This window comes from Rattus norvegicus, chromosome 3 (genome assembly GCF_036323735.1).
Source record: "Rattus norvegicus strain BN/NHsdMcwi chromosome 3, GRCr8, whole genome shotgun sequence".
Lineage (NCBI taxonomy): Eukaryota > Metazoa > Chordata > Mammalia > Rodentia > Muridae > Rattus > Rattus norvegicus.
The window spans coordinates 179554153-179567526 of NC_086021.1; the positions used below are offsets into that span (position 1 = coordinate 179554153).

General features: G+C 47.6%; 1 protein-coding gene and 1 pseudogene across 5 annotated transcripts in view; both read right to left on the minus strand.

Moving 5' to 3' along the window:
* Positions 1–601: 601 nt before the first annotated feature.
* Bcas1 (brain enriched myelin associated protein 1) overlaps positions 602–13374 on the minus strand; it is an 83047-nt gene continuing 70274 nt past the window's right edge. For 2 of the 5 annotated variants that reach the window (NM_145670.5, NM_001415675.1), the window contains 3 exons: positions 11721–11786; positions 5199–5477; positions 602–1738 (listed from right to left, as the gene is read on the minus strand). In NM_145670.5, coding sequence (NP_663703.3) covers positions 1664–1738; positions 5199–5477; positions 11721–11786 — 420 coding nt within the window. In that variant the 3' untranslated portion in view covers positions 602–1663. The remainder of the gene's footprint in view (positions 1739–5198; positions 5478–11720; positions 11787–13374) is intronic. The other 3 variants (XM_063283094.1, XM_063283093.1, XM_063283092.1) reach the window with 2 other exon arrangements.
* Rps23-ps5 (ribosomal protein S23, pseudogene 5) lies at positions 2037–2568 on the minus strand (annotated as a pseudogene).

Here is a 13374-nt window from a genome sequence, read left to right on the forward strand (position 1 = left end):
AAACAACCAACCCCGAGAAGTTAAAATTTCCCCAGGAGTCTGCAAGAGGAGAAGGAGAAAGCTGAAGCCCTGGGTGGGTGGAGTGGGGGAGGGGTGCCGGAGGAGGTGTTTGTTTACTGGAGCAAGGTTTACAGCTCGTAAGGAGAGACGTGAAGCTGAGGTAGAGGTGGGCAGAGAACCTCACCTGGGCTTCCTGCTTTCTATTTGAAGGACCTTGAAGATGGACTGTGGGAGGTGGGAGAGACTCTTGGATCTCTTTCTCCCTCTTCCCAGTGTGGCCGCATTGAGTCATCTGTATTTTGTTTTGTTTTTTTAATCATTAATTTGGCTCTTTTAATGGACTTATGAAGGGACTGGTGGCCAAACCTCGTTTGCTGGGACAGAGGCTGTGAATTTAAGTTCAGGCGTAGGTGTACACCTATCTGTCCTTGTCTCTATGAGAACGTAGTAAGTATGAAGGTTCGTGTACACGGAGTTGCGTGTGAAGGTGTATTGAATGTGTGTGGGCATCCGTAATGGACACTGATTTTCAGCTGCTTAGAAAGACACAACCCTTGCAGAGAGAGTCAGCGAGCTGCATTTGAAGTTTAGAGTCAAAAGCTTTTCTAAAATTCATTTTTTTTTATTAAATTGGAAAAAGAAAGGTACGATACAAAGGATTATCAGTCAATCAAACGCTGCTTTGCGATTCCGTCTTAATGGACTCACGGTCCAACTCTGTTCTCTGTACAAGAATTAAAAAAAAAAAACACCTCAAGTATTTGCATAATCTGTCAATTTTTATTAACTGGGTTAGGGGAGGGTTTTTATCAGAGCACATTATGAAAACATTAGGATATTACAGACAGGCGTGAGATAAGCGTCAGACGGAACAGATGAAGCAAGTCCCTCAGCCATCTGAGAAACATTAATAACGAAATATTACAGAAACAAATCTTTGTTAGGGGTACCGGATGCAAAGGGGAAAGCGGAGGTCTTGGCGCCCCCTTGTGTCGCAAAACGAACCTGCAACTTTCATTTTGCCGTTTTTTTTTTCTTTTGAAGTTGGTAATTCATGCCCTTGTCCCTGTGCCTCAGAAGTAATTGTTCCCCCAAATCACTGTGAGCCCTCCTCAGCGAATCACTTCCCCATCACCGATAACTTTCAAGGACCCTATTTGAAAACCAATTCTTTTATAGCCCACACATTCTATTCCAAAAGTTGGCAGGTGCCCAACGTAGAGCCTGCCCTGAGTCCTCCTTCCCCCAAATGTGAAATGAACTAAGCCAGTCTTCCCTTCCCCTCTTCAGGTTCAGAGCGTACAGCAACACTGGCTACAGAGCCGGATATTCTTTTTCTCCTAAGCACTTTTCTTCTGCACCTTACTGGATACCTGCCATTTTTTTTCATAACTTAACACAAATGCCTTTATCTACTTACTTCCTCCCACCCTGGCACTCACCTGCTCCCCTAGATCAACTGGTTAACCTGCTAACCCATTTATACACTTATATGCCAGGAAAGACTGGACCAGAGTCATAAATAATACACCTTGATCTACAACAATTCAGGCAGAATTTCATTGGCTGGCCAGAAGAAAAAAAAAATATATATATATACACGGTGTGGGTCTAGACAGGAGATGGAGTGGGAGGAGAACCTGGTGGGAGCTAGGTGATTTGTTTACTTGGATTTTCCAACTGGTCCGATGGATACGGGGTCCGTTTGCACTTGAGCATCCAACATCCGCTTTGGTCCCTGGAGGAAAACACAAAGCAGCCAGTATGAGACCAACAACAGCAAAGGGTACCTAATACATACTTATTCTGGCTAGGTCGTCCTGTGCGACGTGAACACGCTGTGTTCATGGATGGATGTCTAGCTTCGATGCCTAGTGACATTGCTTCCCAGGTTTGTGAAATCTTAGACACGCTACGATTTGATTTTAAAATGGGGATGCTCAAACCCATCTCGTAGGGGAGCTCCCAGATAAAGTGTGCTCACACTGTGACACACGTAGAGCAGTCCTGGGTTGGGAGGGGACGACTTGCTATTCTTTTTTTTTTTCTGGATATGAAAATTTATTATTCTGTTTCCATTGTCAAAAATTTATGATCTTGGTCTTTCCTTCTTGCCTTTGTACAGAGCCAAAAGAGACACAGTGGCTACTTTAACCACCTTAAAGCAGACTCCAGGAATATATCACCCACGGCATGGCCTTTGTGACCAAATCCAGCAACCAGAACTTCATCGTTTTCCTCAATGAAGTTCAAGCAACCGTCATTGGGCACGAAGGCTGTGATCTTCTTGCCGTTCTTAATGAGCTGCACCCTGACACACTTCTGGATGGCAGAATTTGGCTGTTTGGCTTCAACCCCTACTTTTTCCAGCACAATTCCCTTTGCGTGAGAGGCACCCCCAAACGGATTGGCCTTCAGGGCTGTGCCCAAGTGGGCTTTCTTGTACTGTTTATCATGCCGCTTCTGGTCCCGTCGGTGACTGCGGAGCTTCTGGGCAGTACGGAGACCACGACACTTATCCATCTTGCCGGCGCCACGGGCCGGAGAGAAAGAGCGACTTGCTATTCTAATTCATTCTCCACCCCTAGTTACTGTCAAGTAGCTCCTTCTTCCCGTGCCTGACAAGATGGCGCCCTGGTTTGTTCCCCAGCGCTATCTGAAGTGACCTTACTCTCTTTGATCTGGCATCCTCCTCCTCTGTGGGCTTAGTCTGCTGCCTCCTCATGGGCCATGCGAGTGTCTGGCGTGTGGAGGTGGCACCTTGCTATTATCTCAGTGCGGCAGGTGGATGCACGCTGTTGTGACTGTACTATTGTAGTCTTGCCCTTTCTGTTAAGTGTGACTCAGACATAGTCAAACTCGTCCTTCCTGCGTACAAGTTCTACGAGCTCAGACTCTTACAAATGGTCGTGTTAGCACCACCTCAGTCAAAAGATGTACCTCCCTTGTCTCTCCCCATCTCCCAACTGTCAGACCCACTTACGAACCCTCATGGCGTACATTTTTCTATTCTACAGCTTTGCTTTCTCTAGGATCCTCTGTGTGTTTATTTTCCAGGTAGCATCTCACTGGGTAGCCTCGGCTGTCCTGGGACTCGCTGTTTAGCCCAGGTTGGCCCTGTTCTCACAGCAACCCTCTGGAGAGTTAGGATTGTAAGCCTGCACCACTATGCTGAGATTTTCCAGGATTTCATACCAAGGACTAATAGAATCCCTGTCACAGGGAGTAAGAAAACCCCTGGCCTTTGAACACAAGATCTTTCCTGTCACACGTGGGTTGAGATTCATACATATCACATAGATCAGAGACACTGTTGCCGGTGCCTCTTTTTTTTGCAGCCTTCCAAATAGAACCTCACAACACAGGATGGTGCACAGAGCACAGTAAAGGAACATACAGTACAGCTGTATGTGAGGTTCCTGTGCTTTCGTCCGTGTAAGTTATATGTAGCATAAAGGATATAGTATACTATAGAGGGCATATGCACAACCATGTGATTACTATATATAGCATATAGTGTATGTTACATAACATATACATACTATCTGCCACTTTCTAGTGTAGGAAACATGACAGTATAGTTTTGATTGTGTGTATGTGTGTGTGTGTGGTATGCATGTGTATATACATGCTCACACTGTATGGTACACATGTGAAGGCTGCAGGTTGATGCCAGGTGTCTTCCCCAATTGCTCTGACAGTGACGGAGGCAGAGTCTCTCACTCTCACCAAGAGTACACAGATCCTGTTAGTCTAGCTCCAGAGATGCCTTGTCTCTGCTTCCTTAAGTGCTGGGGTTACAAGACTAGGGCCACACCCTCTGGCATTGACATTGGCCTTGGGGATCCCAACTCTGATGATTTGACTGGATGGTTGGGACAAATCTGATTATCTTGGCCTCTCTGCCTAAAACTGCAACAGCCAAAGGAATTCTTCTGGCCCCATCAGCCCCAGTGGCTCCTTCGGTGAAGAAGTAATTCAACCGAGCATTTATATCCCTGACAAATGAGAGACCATAGGCCTGAGGCTGGCTCTTTAAGTTCTTATGCCACAAAGTACTGTGTGACTGAGTGGAAAAATACACCAAAAGAGAAGAGTATACTTTATGTAGCAAATAGCTGAGCTTCAGCCAATCACAGTCTAGCTTTGACCAATCAGAAGCTGGCAGTTTATCATACCATGCACAAATTAGCAATAAGGTAAGTGACACATCCCACCACTCTGACACCAATCAGTGATTACTTTGTATCTGTATCCAGCCTGTAAGCTGGTAGCTCATAGGGCAGAGCTGGACTCTAGGTTTCTCTTCTGGTTTAGTGCTCTGCCTGATCCACGACCCCCATGATGGTCCCTCCCTCAAATACTCCATATTAAATCTGTTGAGTTTTTCTTTTAACACTCAATAATGATATAGTACAAATGGGTCTGTGCTGGTTAGTTCTCCTTGACTCAGACAGAGTCATCAGGGTAGAAGGAGCATCATTTGAGAAACTGGGCAGTAGGCAAGTTGATGAGGGCATTTTCTTGACTGCTGATTGCCGTGAGAGGGCCCAGCCCACTGTGGGCGGTGCCGTACCCTAGGCTGGTGGTCCTAGGTTGTGTAAGAAAGCAGGGCTAGCAAGCCATGTATGCAGCATTCCTCCATGGTCTCTGCTTCAGTTCCTGCTCTCAGGTTCTTGCCCTGACTTCCCGTCACGATGAACTGTAGGCTGAAAAAAAACCTTTCTTCATCAGGTTGCTTTTGGTCATGGTGTTTATCACAGATAGAAAGCAAACTGAAACAGACCTGCAGCTGTTACCATGACCTCAATTTGACAATGGGGGAAACTGAGGGTTGGGTTAAGTGACCCAGCCAAGGACACAGAGCTAGAAGGCAGCCAGAGCAGGACTGCAGTCCGGCTGGATGGAGTGGCTAAGGAGCATAGGTGCTTGGTATTGTTCTCCTCGGCTCCGTTCCTGTTGCTATTTAGATGGTCCTGTCCCCAATACCAGGCTCAACCTTCCTGCCTCTAGCCTTGAGCTCAGGAACAGCCTGTGTGTCTGCTGCTCTCTGTGCCTAAGTGCCTGGTGGTACCCAGTAGGCACACAAGAATCATTTGTTTTGCCAGCTTTCCGGCGAGCTTCCACTTTGGAGTCGAATGCCACACTCCTTAACCAAGAACCGAAAAAAAAAATCCTCAAACACCCCATCTGCTTACCAGGCCCTTCAGAAAGCCCCCGAGGGACTGTCGCCGCTTCTCAGACCTCTTTGGGGTCTTGTCCCCAGTCTGCAGCGCGTTCACCTCCACCGTGGGCTGCTGCACACACGGCGCTGGTTCTCTGGCTTCCGGTTTGCCATTCTTCTGCTTGTTGCTCTCAGCCGCTGACTTCTTGTCCACCGACTTCTTGTCCTTCGAGGAGGTCTCTTTGTTTTTCTGGGCTGTCCCCGCGGGCTCCGGCTCTGGGGGTGAGGGCGTCTTCTCCGTGGAGTTTGATGTCTACAGCAATTTCAAACAAAGGCCCTGTTTAGTGCCCCTGTTTAAGATGATTCTTAAAAGCAGAGAGGCAAATGTATTAAAACAGAGATGCTCAGATGTTGCAAATGAGTTTAGGTAAAATATGGGGTGGGGGATGGGGGAGAAATCATCAAGGCTGTGCATAACAGGTGGCATTTATTTATATATTTATCTTGCATCTATCCATTACTTATCTCTGTTTTCCCTGCAAGAACTCCCTCTGTTCCTTGGCAAACTACATACACAACTTGGGCCGAGTCACTTAATTCCCCAGAGCCTCAATTTCTCCATCTGTAAACTGAGGCAGTAATGACAGCTACCCTATGACACCTAGGCAAATTAATCCCACTCCAGGTATGCGGTCCCCAGCCTGGCCAGTATCAGCAGCGTACATGATGGGGCATGGACAGCTCTGATTGGTTCAGGATAGCTGAACACAGTTCTGATTGGTTCAGCATAGCTGAGGACAGCTCTGATTGGTTCAAGATAACTGAAGACAGCTCTGATTGGTTCAGCATAGCTGAAGCTATCACTGATTGGTTCACGATAGCTGAAGACAGCTGTTGGTCTGATATTTGAGCTTTGTTAGAAATACTCCAGAAGGGGCTGGGGATTTAGCTCAGTGGTAGAGCGCTTACCTAGGAAGCGTAAGGCCCTGGGTTCGGTCCCCCAGCTCCGAAAAAAAGAACCAAAAAAGATCCAGCCGTTCCTGGAGCCCTTTCACGTGTAGACCGGTGTGGACAAAGTGTCCCATAGTTAGCATAAGTGACTTATTTCTTGAGGGTGCTCACCTCGAAATTCATAATTACATATGCCTTATATCTTTATGCCAAACTGTCCTTTTATTTCATAAAATGGTAGCTCAAAAAATACTTATTTTTAGTTTCAAATGCACATTTTTTCAATACCAAAATGAGAGGGTAGCTACAATGTAAAGGTTTTAAACAAACAAACAAACAAACAAACAAACAAATAAAACAACCCAGTCCTAGAAGAGTCTGGAAAAACCATAGCTACATTGAACCAAAACCCCCAAATCTGGTAGGCTATTTGGGGTAGATGGAGAAATTTGAGGAACTCAGGTCACATGCACCATACTGTGGGCTAGTGAATGCTCGCTGGATCCCAGCTGGGAGACGTCATGCCTACACGGTCAGTGCCAGCCTCAAACTTGTGGTCTGCCTGGCTTGGCTCTGCCTCCTTAGTGCTGGTGTTAGCGTTACAGGCCCATGCTCCCCTGAACCCTTGCCAATGAACTCTTATGAGATACAGTCCACATTTATCTTTAAACAGCAGCTTTGAAAATCACAGTAAACCTTGCAAGTGTAACTGCTCCCCCCCCATGGGTATATTCGGCCCCCTGGATACACGTCTACAGACTCTGGTTCACGAAGTCCTGACCTGTACCCAGGCAGGAAGTCTGACGGCAGGCAGAGCTTCAGTGTTGAGCGAAAATAGAAGCTAGCGTTTTACATCAGTGAAGCCAGCACAGCCCTGAGAAAGCAGCAGAAGACCGAGTAGAGCGGCTGCTCTGAGCCCAAGCTCATGGAGACTGCAGCTCCCTCAGGAAGCAGATGCCCATGAGTGTGGCCAGCACCCTTCAAATTATTCTGCAGACAAGTCCCTAATCCTGTATTTCCTGGCAGTGCTGAGACTTGAGGAGAAACTCTGAGTAGCATAGGAAGCCCAGAGCAGCTGTCTCCTCTGGAAAGGCTAGGGATGGGTACTGCTGTGCCCACAACTTCCACAAACTGCGTGGAAGGTGTCAGCATCTAGCAGTGACTCAAAAGCTCATACTGGAGGCAGAGCCCTGGATTGAGTGTAGTTCTATCATGTCCGTGCCGTGTGAACAGGCATGGAAGAGTCTCTCCATGACCTCTTCTGTGTAAGGAGACCTGAGGGTCCAAGTACCACAGCTGGCTCATGTGGAATGCCAAACTCGGAGTAGAGATCAGCTTGGGTTTTCTTAGAGGGAGGTGGTTCCAGGACACGGAACTGTCAGCTTGACGGACAGTCAGGAAAGTCCCTGACTAACAGGAGAGCTGGTCAGCCTCTTCCCACCGACTGCCTGCAGTTCCTCTTTTTAAGGAACTGTGAGGTTCTGACTATAGTGTGCAGATTAGGGGATGGGAAACGATGAGCCAGAGCCACAAGCTAAGGGCACACACTAGGGGCACATACTAGGGGCACACACTAGGGGCTCATACTAGGGGCACACCTTAGGGGCACACATTAGGGGCACTCTCTAGGGGCACACGCTAGGGGCTCGCACTAGGAGTACACACTAGGGGTGCACTCTAGGGGCTCATACTAGGGGTGCACACTAGGGGTGCACTCTAGAGGCACACACTAGGGGCGCATGCTAGGGGCACACCGCCCACACTTCCCAGCTGCAGGGACTCCCCCTCCCTTCTCAGGAAAAACTCCATTTGGGAGTGGGGGATTGGAGAGGGTTCCCTGTTATCCTGCCCAGTCTCTTGTTAGGGTCTGGGATGCAGGCTACTGTGTTTTAATCAAGTCTTGGCTCTTGGAGATCCTGTCCTGGTCCCCCACCCCCTTTAGAACACTGCTCTGATACCCTCTTTCTGCCTCCTGGTGCCTCAGGGAACACCGTGGCCTTCCACTCTTTATCCAGTACCAGGGAAGAGTGGCCACAGAGGGGTTTTCTTAAAATGTGTGGAATGACTGGCCAGCAAGTCACACTCTGTGACCTGAAGCCTTCCTAGATCACTGTGAGTCAGGACGGCGCTGCACAAAGGACCAACGGTGGGTTCCTGTGAGAGAACAGGCCCTGAGTGCCTCTTCCCTTCCTTGCTTACATTTTCCTTTTAATGGCTTAAAAATGAATTCATGTATGTGTGCATACATGTGTGTGAATGTGCATGTATATTATGTACTTGTGCATACATGTATGTGTATGCACATGAATATATGTAATATGTATTACTGTATAAGAAGGTATGTATTTATGCATGATGTACGTAAACATGTGTGTATGTATACATTGTTTATTTTCTCAGTGTACCTCTAGTTTCTTGGGCTGGAGACATGGTTTGGATGTTAACAGCACTTGCTGCTCTTGCAGAGGACCTGAGTTCAGTCCCCCAGACCCACATCAAGCACAGCCACCTGTAACTCCAGCTCCATGGGATCCACACCCTCTTCTGACCAAGCACCTGTGTTCCCATGATCACTCTACATGAAGACACACAATTAAAAGACACGTAACTAAAAGTAAAACAAGTCTAAAAAATAATCTGATAGAACGCTTGCCTACCAAGCGCAAGGCCCTGGGTTCGGTCCCCAGCTCCGAAAAAAAAGAAAAAAAAATCTGATTATTTTCCCCGAGACAGGGTTTCTGTGTAGCTCTGGCTGTCCCAAACCTTGCTCTGAAAACCAGGCTGGCCTTGAACTCACAGCAATCCTCCTGCCTCTGCCTCCTGAGCTGTTACTCTGGCTTAGGGAGGTGCTCTCCCACTGAGCTACATCCACACTTTCCTCTATATTGCTTGAAGCTTTAAAGCAGGAATTGATCGCTAAGTCGACCTGGTGTCCTTGAACTCACTCTCTACCTCAGTCGGGTCTGGAACTTTCAAATCCTTTTGCTCCAGAGTCTGGGTCACCACGCCTGGCTTAATCTGATCATTCCCTTGAGAGCAAGAATGGCTTTGTTATTAAGTACTGAAACCCTGACTGTTTTACCTCGAGTCTGACCTCTTTTACAAAATCTACACCAGAAACATTCACATGCGGACCAGCCAAGCAGGAAGTGGAGGCTCGTCTCGTTTTATTTGGACTCTGGAGACCACCTGAGGCTAGGAGTGCTCAGGTTTCTGTGAACACCCACGAGAGGGCAAACCTCAGAGGACAGGGTGTCTACTTCTCTTCTCCCTCCCGATGAGAACACTTCTTAAGGCAAGGTCTAAGGCTCTGGAAGATGGAGTTCTCAAATGGATTTTCGAACCTCCAGATTAACAAGAGGAGGATTCCCACCATGAACGTTACCGCTGTTATAGAACTACTAAAATTATTGTTATGGCTGTCCCTCTGCAGGGTTCAGGTGTGTGTGTGTGTGTGCACTCACACACTCATGCTTACGTGCAGTATGTATAGTGTGCATGTGTTATGTATGTGTGTGCAGTATGTGTAGTATGTATCTGTATGTGTAGCATGTGTGTGCAATATGCGTAGTGTGTGTGCATTTGTGTGCAGTATGTATAGTGTGTATGCATGTGTGTGTGTGCAGCATGTGTAGTGTATCTGTATGTGTGGCAGGTGTGTGCATGTGTGTGTGGTATGTATAGTGTGTGTGTGTGTGTGTGTGTGCGCGCGCGTGTGCAGGTCAGAGGACACCTTTCAGAGTCAGCTCTCTCCTTCCACCTTGTTGAGGTGGGTCTCTCTTTCTTTTGGGGTCATGGCTTGTTTTTGATTCTGTGCTGTGTACTGCATGCTGGCTGGCCCATGAACTTCCTGGTAATTATATCTTTACCTCATATTTTTTCCAAAGGAGACCTGAGATTACAGATGTGTACCATTATACCCAGATTTTTGTATGGTCTGGGATTTGAACTCAGGTTGGCAGGCTGTCATGACCAGAATTGACCCACCGAGGGATCTCACTGGCCTGTATTTTCCTTTTGGTATAAAGCAAGTTTACTGTGTTTCCAAGGTGAGCCTTAGAGTGCTTGGGCCCCAAAGTGCCTGGCATTGCATGTAGGTTTGGAGGTCCAATATAGATATAAAAAAGAAAAGAAATGGAAAAAAATCATGTTCTTTAACATTATATTTATAATATAGGAAAACAGTCGTAGTTTTATAATTATCAACAGAGGTAGAAATCTAGACTGTATTCTGAATTGTGCTGTGGATGCATGTGATATGAGCAAAACAATGGGGTGGTGATTCCCTACCAACAGCTTAATCATAATGACAAAGAGCCCCTACAGTTGGCTGAATCATTTTTTTTTGGTTAAGTTTGGAATAAAATGCTAATTCATGTTAAAAATGGGGTCATACAGATGGAACCGATTCCAAAGGCTTAGCGTCATCCCCGGAAGAGACACCAGGGGGCGCTCTTCTTCCTTTCTTCCTCCTCTTTCCTCAGGTTTCCCCCTGAGAGGTGGAAGGCAGCCATTTGCATGCAAGGGAGAGAGCCTGCCGTGGAGACTAAACCACGCAGCCTTTCCAGTCAACAGAAACGTGAGGCAGATGTTCCTATGGTTTGGTGTTTCGCTATGGTGGCTTACACTGATATTAAGTTATTTATTGAGTCCCCACATCAGGAACGTTCTTAGTGCTTTCCCAGTACTGGGCCATCTAGGTGGACGCTCTATTGACTCTGCGTCCCTACATCCTCCTAAGTGAGGATACCGGGGCACTGGGAGATTGGTAATCTTTCAAAACAAATATAGCAAAAACCCACAAAAACGAACAAACAAACAAACAAACAAACAAACAAGCACGCCTTAAAAACCCAGGATCCGACAGACCCAGGTCCTACGAGTCTAAAACACAGGCGTTTAAGCACTTCTTTGTATTGTTAAAGTTAGCACAAGAGCTCTGATTTTTTAATAGAAGTATCTATTTAAATGAAAAGGAGTGCCAGATTATAAAATAGTAACGATGTTGAACACCTAACTTCCCTCCCTCTGCCTCTCAAGTGCTGGGATTGCAGGCATGTGTTACAAATCATGGTTCTATGTAGTGTTGGGATGGAGCCCGGGGCTTTGCATGTGTGAAGTTCGTGCACTAAGAGAGCTGCTGGCCACCACCCAGCCCAATGGCCCCATTTTAAAAGGAAGGAACCTGCGCGACTGTCCAGTTCTGTTGGTTAACAGTAAAGAAGGTACCACAGAAGATGAGAGAAAACCAGAAGCACCTGCTTGTTCTACAGTGTTCCAGACAGGGGTGAGAAGGATCAGGAGAGACAGAAGAATCGTTACAGTGTCACGAGGTGAGCAAACCCTATGACCAGGATGACGGAAGGGCACAGGAGCTCTTGGAGAAGGTGACATTGCTGCTAAAACCCGAAGGCTGGGATGAAACTTTCCATATGGAGAGAGAAGAGCGCAGGACTGGCCCATGCCATGTCTGCAGAGCCCAATGCTGCTGGGCATACAGTGGGTGCTTAACCAGGCAACGTCTCACAGGCGTCTGAGAACTGCACTGAGAACCCGGGGGACGCAAGGCTGAACCGGCCCGCAGGCTGAGTTCACAGTCACTTACTTGGCAGCTGGAGTCTTTCCCGTTACTCTCTTCCGAGCGGGTGATCCCTTCGCTCCCTCTCACTGACTACAACAACAAACAGACAGCGTCCTCTCAGTTACCACAGCACAGCGACCGTGCGCAGGCGCACGCACTTCTTCCAAAACCGACGGCGACCCCTTCATTTACCGTTGATATTGAGGATCGAGAAAGCAGAAGAACAACGGGAAAGGGGGCCCTGGCTGTTTGTGTCATCAGAGTCTAATGAATTCAAGGGTTAGCGGCCCAAACGAAGAGCAAACAAACAAAAACAAACGAAATAAAAAGTATATATGGGGTAAAGAGACATTTGCTCCTGTCTCCCCAGGAAAACACTCCTAATCCCAGCATTTAGGAGCCGAGGCAGCAGGACTCATGAGATAGCCTAGGCTAAGTGAGATCCTCTTTCAGAAGGAGAAGATGAAAGAAAGAAAGAAACGTTGGAAGGAAGTGGTGGTTAGAGATATGATGAATGAATGAATGAATGAATGAATGAATGAATGAGTGAGTGAGTGAATGAATGAACTGGTGTATTGGTGCCACTTGGCTACCAATTCTTTTTGTTACTTTCGGCAAGTGGAGCTGGGTTAGCGCCCCCTGGAGCCAGGGGCTTCCTCAACAGGGTGACATCTAGTCGAATCACCGTCTTTGGTTCCTCGAAGCGGGTAATCTGAGCTACTGGTTCCAATTGTGTGGCCACAGGCCCAGGGGCGCCAGACTCACCTGAGGATTTGTTAGAGAGATGCGAGTTCTTGGGACCTGTTTAGATCCAGAGCCACAGGATCAGAAACTCTGGGCCTGGGGCTCAACCACCTGCGTTTAGCAAGGCTCTCGGGGTTCTGAGCAGTGCTCTAACTGGCTACAGCCAGACTCGGACTCACCCTGGGCCCTGTGACTTTAACTGTGAGTGGCGCGATCAAACTCCCACGTGACGTGAGGATGAGCGCTCATTGGTTAGCACCATCTCCTCCCAGTTACTCATGGAGCCCGCAGCTGCACCGCTGTCCACTGGGATGTTCTCTTAGCGGACAGCATACGCTCAGCGTGCATAGCTAAGAACACTTAATCCTAAGAACATGAGAGGTGGGCCGGGAGCTGGCCTGGAGTTTAAAGCACCTTCCATGAAAGCGGCAGGTGTAAGGAGACAGTTCAGACCCCAGGAAGCTGTGTGGGCATGGCGGCCACTTGGATCCCAGTGCACCGGAAGGAGGTGGAGACAGTATTCCCGGAGATCAGGCTACGTAGGCTAGTTGTATCTGAGAGCGCTCCTGGTTCGACCAAAAGACCAGGCCTTAACATGTAAGGGAGACTCTCAACACACGTGCACATGTGCATGCACACACCCTCACATGTACACCCATGTACAGGCAAACATGTTTATAAACACGCGTACCAAACATGCACGACAAAGAAATCCTTACAGCTGCTCAAATGCACTCTGAGGGTTTAGGGTTACATTCTCGGGTGTCTGAGAGACGACACTCGAAGTGTCAGAGGTAAGTTCAAAGGTTAACTCTGAGTGGTCTCTCACTGAGGGCAGGCACTGTGCAGAGAGAGAAAGATGTGTATGAATGGTTCGCCACAGCAGAATCTTAACAGAGGCAACCATCATTTTACAAGCAAACAAAATGAAAGC